Here is an 11,119-nt window from a genome sequence, read left to right as displayed (position 1 = left end):
TGATAAATGGATTCGGTATTGACAATTCACTAGGAAACCAACAAATACTCCGACGACACCAAGGAGGAAATCCGAGATAATCACAAGGTGTGTTCTATGGGTAAATTCGTTCTATGTTCCGGTTTGGAATTTCAACCAAAGATGAAGAACTGGATATTGCTCCGCGAAACCTGTTCTAAATTATTTCAACATAAAAATCAGCAACCAAAGCAAGACCACAAAGTTATAGTGAATCTAACTTTATAGAGGTGGCGAGATTCAAATGTGGTTACCAACAAATTCCAATACATACAATCTAATGAACTTTCAACTTGCAATAGTATTAAAATATTTGACTTTATACATTTTACACAAGTATTCCCCATTCCAAACTGACTGAAGACAAATTGAAAAAGAAGACCCTGCTTTGTTTCAAAAAAAAAATTGCCAACGTAGATGCAAGTATATAAACAAAAAATTCTCTGAAACTAACATTATCAAGATGATGTTCTCTCACTAAATAATTCAAAATTTGGTGACTATATGTTAGACACATCTATCCCATCAAACTTGAGATAAAAGAAATGAAATGTCTTGCAAGTTTGTCCACTGGACAATTTTCCTACGTTTTCAACGTTGTCGATTCGGGACGCTATTTATGGTGGATCATCTGTATATATTTCCTCAGATTGAATGTTCTTGGTAGTCAGATACTATCAACAAGACCAAAAGTATAAAAAAAAATCTGATCTGAAAAAAATGTGGATATAAAATCATCTTTTTCCAATTTTCAAATTTGGGAAGTGTAAAATTGCGATTTTTCTTTATTTCTCTGCAATAAGGTTCATATGTATAGAACTTGAAAGTGAAAATAAAATTGGGCCTGAAGCGTGGCTATATACCTCTCCATATCATTCTAAGCTTGTAAACATATGAGATGAATATAATTAACCTTTTTTTCGGACAATTGTTTCATTTCTTAATCTAATTGTTCCGTTATTAAAGAAAGTAAAGTAAATTTTATAAGCATAAGACCCGTTTAACTTGTAATTCCCGACAAACTTTTTGAATTAATACAAACTATATATCTTCTTCCTTTTCGGATCTAAATGGGGAAACATTACGTTCTATGCCAATTGGTCTCTGCTGAGACTACTATGTGTTATAGTAGTCTCAGATATCAAGCACAATCCCTCCCGTAAGGAGTTTAGAATCATATCATCATAAAATATATGAGAAGAACATAACCCGTATCATGCCAACAACTGGTTTTAAGATAAATGTGTTTATTTCCGATGCAAAGACCCATTCATATTTGTTTTAGTTCATTATTTTATATACGTAAATCAGATTGTTAGATTTTTCATTTGAAAATATTTACATTGGTCATTTCGGGAAATTATCGAGCTGCCTATGCATTATGGCTTTTAATTATCCATTGTTAAAGGCCGTACGTTGAGCTATTGATGTTAATGCCTGTGTCAGTTGGTCACTTGTAGAGAGTTGTCTTATTGTCAAGCATGCTACATCTTCTTATATATATATTGGATACCTTTTAAAGTAAGTGGTAAGTTGCAATGGGGGAAAAAGGGGGTTATGGTTGTAAATCCTATTGATGATTATGTAAAAGACATTAATGGCCAGAGTGAAATAAATAACAGAAGATACTGATAATATGGAAGCAGCAATAATTGTGACCAAAAAAACTCTGAAGATACGAGTAGTCTTAGCACTATGAGAGAAAAAAATACTAGTAGTGATTGAGCACAGGCACTTGTCTAGGATTTTTATCCCCCGGTTATATACCTTTTAAATATAACATATGTTCAAGTTATATTAAGGTATATAGGGGAAAAAATTCTGAGACAAGTGCCGGTGTTATTGAGGTTTTTAAAAGTATTCAACAAACATTACTAAACCCAAAATACTACCATTTGTATTATGGTAGAGATTACAAATGGAAAAAAAATATCTTCAATAAAAACCCTTCAAAATTTTTACAGAATTTGCCAGTAAAGATGACATTTGACCTCAATTAAAACAAATGTGACCATATTGCATTAAAGTGTTGCACGACTCGTGTGTAAATTGTAGCATAGATCTTGACTGGCTGATTACTCGATAAGTCTAGACTAGTGCAGGCAATCTGTATTTCAGTCCTTCCGTGACTGTTATTAAGATGCGAACGTTTTGGTATTTAGACGTGTTTTGTTTTTTTGAAGGGAGATAACCCTTTAACGCTCAAACAAAGAAGTGGACATGGCGTCAGATATTTTAATTAACCCTTCTGTGCTTAAAAAATGGTAACCATATGAATATTAATGTTTGTCCCTAATGACCAGTATTGTCCAATCCCATATTTGACACCCGTAAACGCTTTTTTTAAATTCAAGATGCAAAATTTTTAAAATAACAAATTTATGGCCATTTATCGACGAACATAGAGTATCAACATATACTGGATTATCGAGACCTATATTATTGACAATTACACCCAATTCAGAGATAGCAACTTCTATGAAAACAATTATAAACATGATGTATTCTCAGGTGGGTCGTCTATGTTACATCTACCTGATCATGAGATGAACTAGTCCAAATAATTATGACGTCTTGAAAGGCTATTATAATTTTTTTCTTTGACGCCTTACTACGACGTTGATGTAAGGCGTCAAACAAAAGTATTATAATAGCCTTTCAAGACGTCATAATTATTTGGACTAGAGATGAACTGGAAAACAAGAAAACGCAAGTTATCTTGATTTATCTTTTTTTTTCGAGGACGAAATATTCTTGAAAAGAGAGAGTGGTGTTGTGACTTTGACTTTGTCTTCATGTCCGTGATTACGCTAAGCAGTGTTAATGTTGTTTCCCTTATTTTGACGTTGTGTGATAGTGGACGTGAGATGGGAGAGATGGTTGACGAATGAACAAGATTGCTGAAATGGTTTGAATTTTCTGAGTGTATGCCATGTTTTTTTTTTTTTTTTATGTAACATCTGTATAAAACATGCAATGTGAATAAATCATGACTGTCATTTTCTTCAAAAATGGTGTTAAGTTATAAATTATGAATGCTCCGAAATTCTACATGTACAACAATTGTGATACTCACTCAGTCACATTATTCGCATTAATAAAAACTTCACAATAGTTTCTGAATTTACAGAAGTTTTGTCAAGCCTGCAAATTTTGTCACAGTAAGCTTTACATATGATCCGGCTACAGCTGTACTATGTGGCAGCATTAGCTAACTTCTTAAAAGCCATTTAAGAAGGCTGAAGACCTGGATGCTTCATACTTTGTATAAAGATGCCTCATGTTCCAAAGTTTCCATCAGTCACATGTCCAATGTCCTTGACCTCATTTTCATGGTTCAGTGACTACTTAAAAAAAAAATTAAGATTGTTTGTAATGTTGAACAGTCAGAGCTCAGACATAAATAAGTCTGAATCTGCTTTTGACTCATAGAGGTCTAAATATGCAAGTTTAAGGATTTGTCTCCCTTTAATGTAACACAAAATATGACTTGAATAAGTCCAATATTGTTAAACAATAAATAATTGACCAGAATCAAAAAGTTGCAAATATCGACTCCTGCAAGTCAATAAGTGATCAAAATTGGTTAACTTCAAGACCCACGCATATTTATAAGGAGGTCATGCATCTAAATCAAATAATGACATCATTGAAAGTCAATGCTTTGTCTTCTAAAGAAAAATATGAATGAGAGTCTAAAAAATCGGAGATAATGTTAATTAACCTTACAATGCAACCACCTGGAATCACACTTAATGAGGTAAAACATCTGTGTTTAGTAAGGATGTTCAATTAGATAATTAAATATAGATAGCTCAAGTCCTTTTGAACTCTCATACAGGTTTTTGCTGTCATAGGTGGTGTAGTTTGGCCACAAAGTAACATTAAGTTTTTTCACCAACATGAATAGACCTAAACAAGTCTGTCATTTTCTGACTTAGATAAGTCTAAAATTGAAACTACATTTTTATATAAAATACATGTTTGGACTTATTTAAGTCAAAAACAAAAATCGACTTGTTTATGTCTGAGCTCTGACTGTTGAATTCTCTCTTATTATAAGTAATAGGATAACTATATATATTTATGGTATGTGCATACCTTGTAAAGTCCCCATGCCCATCAGAAAGTTTTCACTTGACCTCAACCACATTTCATGGATCAGTGAACAAGGTTAAGTTTTGGTGGTCAAGTCCATATCTCAGATACTATAAGCAATATTACTAGGTCTAGTATATTCGATGTATGGAAGGACTGTAAGATGTACATGTTCAACTGGCAGGTGTCATCTGACCTTGACCTCATTTTCATGTTCAATTGTTATTGTTAAGTTTTTGTGTTTTGGTCTATTTTATACGACCGCAAAAAAAATGTTTGCGTCATATAATGCTATCATGTTGTCGTCTTCGTCTGCGTCGTTGTCCAAAGACGGGTTTAGTTTCCGGACAATAACTTTAGTTTTAGTGATAAGATCTTTACAAATTTGTACCAGAAGGTTCAATACCACTAGGTTGGGATTGATTTTGGGGGTTATGGTCCCAATAGTTTTGGAATTAGGGGCCAAAAAGGGGGCCCAAAATAAGCATTTTTTAGTTTTCAAACAATAACTTGTGTGTTAGTGTAGGAATCTTTCTGAAATTATACCACAAGTTTCCATACCATAGAGGGATAGTTAGTATTGATTTTGGGGGTTGTGGTCTCAATAGTTTAGAAATTAGGGGCCAGAGGGGGCCCAAAATAAGCATTTTTGTAGTTTTCAAACAATAACTTATGTTTAAATGTATGAATCTCTCTGAAATTATACCGTGAGTTTCCATACCATGAAGGGATAGTAAGTATTGACTTTGGGGGGTTATGGCTCAAAATATTTTGGAATTAGAGACAAAAAAGGGGGAAAACTAGGTTTTTCTCGTCAATGGATAATTAAGACAATTTAAAAGCAGTGTAAGGGAGGTAATTCATAAACATTTAACATACAATGTTGGGTATGTTCAGATTTACCTCCCTTATACTTCTTGTTAATTATGTATAAAGAAATGTCAGGTTTTGGACTAATTGAAAAAAAGGGGGGTGGTAGTAGTTTTCAATGGATTTTTTTTAAATTTCTAAAATTTCAAATTTTTGAAAAGTTTGAAGAAGGAATCTTAAATTGATTTGTAAAGATCTTGACATTTATGTGTGTAAGAGACCCATACAATGTCAAAAATTTGATCACAATCCAAATTCAGAGCTGTATCAAGCTTGAATGTTTTGTCCATACTTGCCCCAACTGTTCAGGGTTCGACCTCTGCAGTCGTATAAAGCTGCACCCTGCGGAGCATCTGGTTCTAATATGTACACATGCAATAGGTCTACTATATTTGGAGTATGGAGTGATTGTAATGTGTACATGTCTAGCTGACAGGTGTCATCTGACCTTGACCTCATTTTCATGGTTCAGTTGTGAAAGGTAAGTTTTTGAGTTTTGTTCTGTTTTTCTAATACTTTATGCAATACTATATTTGGTCCAAAACCTGACATTTTTTATACATATTTTACAAGTAGTGTTAGGGAGGTAAATCCAAACATACCCAGCATTGTATGTTAAATGTTTTAAAATTACCTCCCTTACACTGCTTTTAAATTGTCTTAATTGTCCATTGACCAGAAAAACCTAGTTTTTCCCCTTTTTTGCCCCTAATTACAAAACATTTTGAGCCATAACTCCCCAAATACAATACTTACAATCCCTTCATAGTATGTAAACTCTTAGTATAATTTCAGAGAGAGTCATAAACTTAAACATAAGATAGTTTTAGAAAACTACAAAAATGCTTATTTTGGGCCCCCCTTTTTGGCCACTAATTCCAAAACTATTGGGACCATAACCAATCAATCACAACCTTCCTTTAGTGGTATTGAACCTTCTGGAAAAAATTTATAAAGATCAATTCACTAAAACTAAAGTTATTGTCCAGAAACTGAATGCGTCTTTGGACAAAGCAGCAGACGACGACATGATAGTATTATATGATGCGGTCGTATAAAAACTTAACACTGAGCAATGAATCATGAAAATGAGGTAAAGGTCAAATAAAACTTGCGCGACTGACATATAAATCATTAAATATAAATCATTAAATATTAAATATTTAATGATTTATATGTCAGTCGCGAAAGTTTTATTTGACCTTTACCTCATTTTCATGATTCATTGCTCAGTGTTAATGATTTATATGTCAGTCGCGCAAGTTTTATTTGACCTTTACCTCATTTTCATGATTCATTGCTCAGTGTTAAGTTTTTATACAACCGCGTCATATATTACTATCATGTCGTCGTCTCCTGCTTTGTCCAAAGACGCATTCAGTTTCTGGACAATAACTTTAGTTTTAGTGAATTGATCTTTATAAATTTTTTCCAGAAGGTTCAATACCACTAAAGGAAGGTTGTGATTGATTGGTTATGGTCCCAATAGTTTTGGAATTACATGTAGGGGCCAAAAAGGGGGGCCCAAAATAAGCATTTTTGTAGTTTTCAAACACTAACTTATGTTTAAGTGTATGAATCTCTCTGAAATTATACCAAGAGTTTCCATACTATGAAGTGATAGTAAGTATTGTATTTGGGGAGTTATGGCTCAAAATGTTTTGTATTTAGGGGCAAAAAAGGGGAAAAACTAGGTTTTTCTGGTCAATGGACAATTAAGACAATTAAAAAGCAGTGTAAGGGAGGTAATTTTAAAACATTTAACATACAATGCTGGGTATGTTTGGATTTACCTCCCTTACACTACTTGTAAAATATGTATAAAAAAATGTCAGGTTTTGGACTAATTGCCAAGTAAAGGGGGTGGTAGTAGTTTTCAATTATTTTTTTTCCAAATTTCTCAAATTTAAAATTTTGGAAAAATTGGAAGAAGAAATCTTTAATTGCACAATATTTTGCAATAGATTTGACATTATTTTTGTGTTAGAAACCCATATTATGTCAAATTTTTATCACAATCCAAATTCAGAGCTTTATCAAGCTTGAATGTTGTGTCAATACTTGCCCCAACTGTTCAGGGTTTCGATCTCTGCGGTGGTATAAAGCTGCCCCCTGCGAGTAGGTCAACTTTATTTGTTGTATGGAAGAATTGTTAGCTGTACATGTCTGCCTGGCATGGGTCATCTGACCTTGACCTCATTTTCATGGTTCATTGGTCAATGTTTAGTTTTCTTGGTTAACGCTAAGTTTATGTGACAGTTGTGATAAAGCTTTATATTTAGGACTATAAACACAATATCAATGATAAGTAAAGAAGGGGAGACATTTCAGCGTGAGCACTCTTGTGTTCTATAATTTGTACCTGCACAATGCGTATACATGTATTAATTTATTTTCTGGAATTAGATTTTTAGATAATATTATTTGATATAATATGTTAAATGTATACTTTTTAGCATTGGTGGGAGTGAACAGACATTCATAGAAGCAATTGAGAATGCTGCCAATGTTAATACACGCCTGTGCATAGAAAGGAAAATGAGATTGCCTTTTCTTGACTCCCAGACTGGTGTGGCGCAGAATCATACAGCTTTATGGCATCCATATAAAGATAGACAACAAGGTAAGTATTTTATACGGAAGACAATTTAATAAAATTAACTTCTTCAGTTTATTTTAGAAACAATATGTGACGGGTCCAATAACTTTGGGATGCTATCTCTGTTAAAGATGTCCCTCTACCAGCATCTTCAATCTTTGCAAACATTTGATCATGAAAGCAGGTGAGAAAGAAGAAATCTAAAATAAATGAAAACAGAGCATGTAGAGGTGTGTATATGTGTTTTGTGTGGGGGTTGAAATGAAAAAGTGCCTGCCAAATTTTGTGAGGGAAATGTAATTTCTATTCATATGTAATCAGGGTTTCCCCTGGGTCAATATTTTTTTTCGCCACATCTTTCGCCAAAACAATATATTTTTCCCCACTTTCATGACTTTATTATTTTTTTTTGCCAATTAACATAAAATATATTTTTCTTTTAAAATTTTCCTTTTTTTCTACACCCCCTCTCTAAATAAGATGAGTTTACCCCATTGTTGGCTATGATTATTCTCTCAAACTTATCTTAAAGTCTACATTGTAATGAATAGTCACTAAATATTTACTTTTAAAAGATAAACTTAAAAGGAGGAAAATTCATTATATTTTGAACAACTTTTCTAAAAGAGGGGGCTACTTACTTTTAATAATAAAGAAGATATAAGTCCCAGAATATAAAAAAAATCTTGTACATGCTTTGACAATATGATACCAGAAAGATGTATAGTTCTTTGGGAAAGTTTCTTCAAAAGAAAAATATGTGCCCTTTTGTACTAAGATGTGGTTTTTACAAAAAAGTTTTTATCACTTGAAATTGATCCCCTATTTCATGTATTTAAGGTTTAGTCATTACATTGAAGGGTTACTCTTATTCCAGGGGTTGTCCCCAACCTTTTGGCATAGATTTTTTCATAACGACAGTTTTCTTTTCCAGACCATTGTAAATGAAAAAGATGAGACATAAATCTATGCTTAAAACATGTCATGTCAACCAAACGACTTTAAAGTACTCTTTCAAATCAATTATCTATATAAAAGTCATAGGATAAAGTTTTAAATCAAAGATTTTTCTTGCTTTTGAACATTTTTTGTCCTAACAACAGTTTTCTTTTCTGGACTAGAGGAGAGAAGAAGTCAAAAGCTTGCTTCGAACACTTGCGTCGCAAAGTTATTAATAAATCCTTTATGTGACATGTAACGGATGCCATGTAATCATATCATTTTGACTAACAATACATTCAACACCTTTTTTAATTAGTCCTTTGTTGTTGTAAGCTATAAAATGCAATCAGCTGATTATTGATTTTCTGTCAAAAAATCTTAACGAGTTCAAGGCGAATTTGTCTAATCAGGTAAAGTCTGAGAAACCTGAAAAAAGTAAATAAACAAGATGGATGATAATAAATTGTTAAATATATTTCTTTCGCCAAATTCTTTGGCAAATGACAAATTTTAATCGCCACAATTAAATTTTTTTTCTTGCAAATTAAGAAAATGGCGACTGCAAGAGGAAACCTTCTATGTATTTAATTATGCCATCAGATTCACAGCTCATTTTATGCTATTTTTTTTCAAGACCTAATCATTAGTGCAAAATGTGTAGCTGTTTGAAATTATCAAACATAACATTTGAATACACAAACAATTGTAGATTACGAAAATATAAACTGGGGATTTTGTTTTACTTTAATTCAGTCAGAAGTTGTGTTGCTAAACTTTTTAAAAATGTATATGATGGTATATTTAATATATGAATAGGTGATTATTCCTGTAATAAATTTATAAAACTCCTCATTTTATATTGTTTTATCTTATCAATTCCTAATAACTACATTACATGTACATGTATGTTTCAGAAGAATCCGTTATTTTCATTGGATAACAACACTTGCGCATCATACTAAAATTAACCTTCCTATCCCAATGAAGTGTATAATTTAAAATGATACGTACCATCACAATAAAGTGAACAGGTTAATTACAGAAATAAGTTATATAAATCTATTTTTTCATGAAACTAGAATAAAAATGTAATTATAAGAATGTAATGCTTCTTTAAGTAATTTTATAGGGTTGTAAAATTGTTGATTGTTTGCACTTTTCTAGAATGAAGCACTTCATACAAAATTTGCTTCTGTCAACACTTTAACATACCAATAAAATTACATAAAGAAGCATTCAATTCTTAAATAAAAGATATCAACACATACAATTACCTAGATTTTAACTATTACCATGATAACATGTAACAAAAAAATGTTTGAGTACATGCTTAGGTTAAACTGATTGTAAATGATTAGCCCAAATCAATTCTTTTTATAACACTTAAGCTGTTGCATATTATTCAACCTATGCCTTCATTTTTTCATGCAATTTTACCTAAATTTAACAATGTTGGCATAGATTGAATGAACCCTTTTATTCATATCCATATTAATTACTGGTAAATTTTTTAACAGCTTGCATATTATTTCATAATTGCAACTTTTCACAGGACAATGTAAAGGCCAATTATACAGTTACCCTGTCAAGAGGTGGAAAAAGAAAAAACGATTGGCTTTTATGAATGCAGAATGCAAAAAGACATCAGACATCGAGACTGGAGAAGCTGGTAATACTTTAAAACAAGAATGTGTGTTGCATTATTTTAAATATAAAAAAGAAGATGTGGTATGATTGCCAATGAGACAGCTATCCACAAAAGACCAAAATGACACAGACATTAACAACTATAGGTCACCGTATGGCCTTCAACAATGAGCGAAGCCCATACAGCATAGTAAGCTATAAAAGGCCCCGATAAGATACTTTTTTTTAGATTTCAGTGGAAAGATTGTGCTCTTTAGAATAAACGTTTCAATTTATATCATTTTTATACGACCGCAAATTTTGAAAAAAATTTCGTCATATATTGCTATCACGTTGGCGTCGTCGTCGTCGTCCGAATACTTTTAGTTTTCGCACTCTAACTTTAGTAAAAGTGAATAGAAATCTATGAAATTTTAACACAAGGTTTATGACCATAAAATAAAGGCTGGTATTGATTTTGGGAGTTTTGGTCCCAACATTTTAGGAATTAGGGGCCAAAAAGGGCCCAAATAAGCATTTTCTTGGTTTTAGCACTATAACTTTAGTTTAAGTTAATAGAAATCTATGAAATTTTGACACAAGGTTTATGACCACAAAAGAAAGGTTGGGATTGATTTTGGGAGTTTTGGTTTCAACAGTTTAGGAATTAGGGGCCAAAAAAGGGCCCAAATAAGCATTATTCTTGGTTTTTGCAAAATAACTTTAGTTAAAGTAAATAGAAATCTATGAAATTTAAACACAATGTTTATGACCACAAAAGGAAGGTTTGTATTGATTTTGGGAGTTTCAGTCCCAACAGTTAAGGAAAAAGGGGCCCAAAGGGTCCAAAATTAAACTTTGTTTGATTTCATCAAAATTGAATAATTGGGGTTCTTTAATATGCCGAATCTAACTGTGTATGTAGATTCTTAATTTTTGGTCCCGTTTTCAAATTGGTCTACATTA

The 11,119-nt window shown here is 32.3% G+C and overlaps 1 protein-coding gene across 2 annotated transcripts in view; it reads left to right on the top strand.

Annotated features, from left to right (window-relative positions):
- The first annotated feature begins 2,174 nt into the window (after window positions 1-2,174).
- LOC134725318 (zinc finger protein ubi-d4 B-like) overlaps window positions 2,175-11,119 on the top strand; it is a 29,860-nt gene continuing 20,915 nt past the window's right edge. Inside the window, exons 1-3 of one of the 2 annotated variants that reach the window (XM_063589038.1) lie at window positions 2,175-2,282; window positions 7,443-7,609; window positions 10,080-10,196. In XM_063589038.1, the coding sequence (XP_063445108.1) occupies window positions 2,239-2,282; window positions 7,443-7,609; window positions 10,080-10,196 (328 nt within the window). In that variant the 5' untranslated portion in view covers window positions 2,175-2,238. The remainder of the gene's footprint in view (window positions 2,283-7,442; window positions 7,610-10,079; window positions 10,197-11,119) is intronic. The other variant, XM_063589045.1, reaches the window with a different exon arrangement.

Source organism: Mytilus trossulus, chromosome 1 (assembly GCF_036588685.1).
Source record: "Mytilus trossulus isolate FHL-02 chromosome 1, PNRI_Mtr1.1.1.hap1, whole genome shotgun sequence".
NCBI lineage: Eukaryota > Metazoa > Mollusca > Bivalvia > Mytilida > Mytilidae > Mytilus > Mytilus trossulus.
Note: the sequence above shows the minus strand (reverse complement) of the source record. Positions and strands in the feature narration are given on the sequence as shown.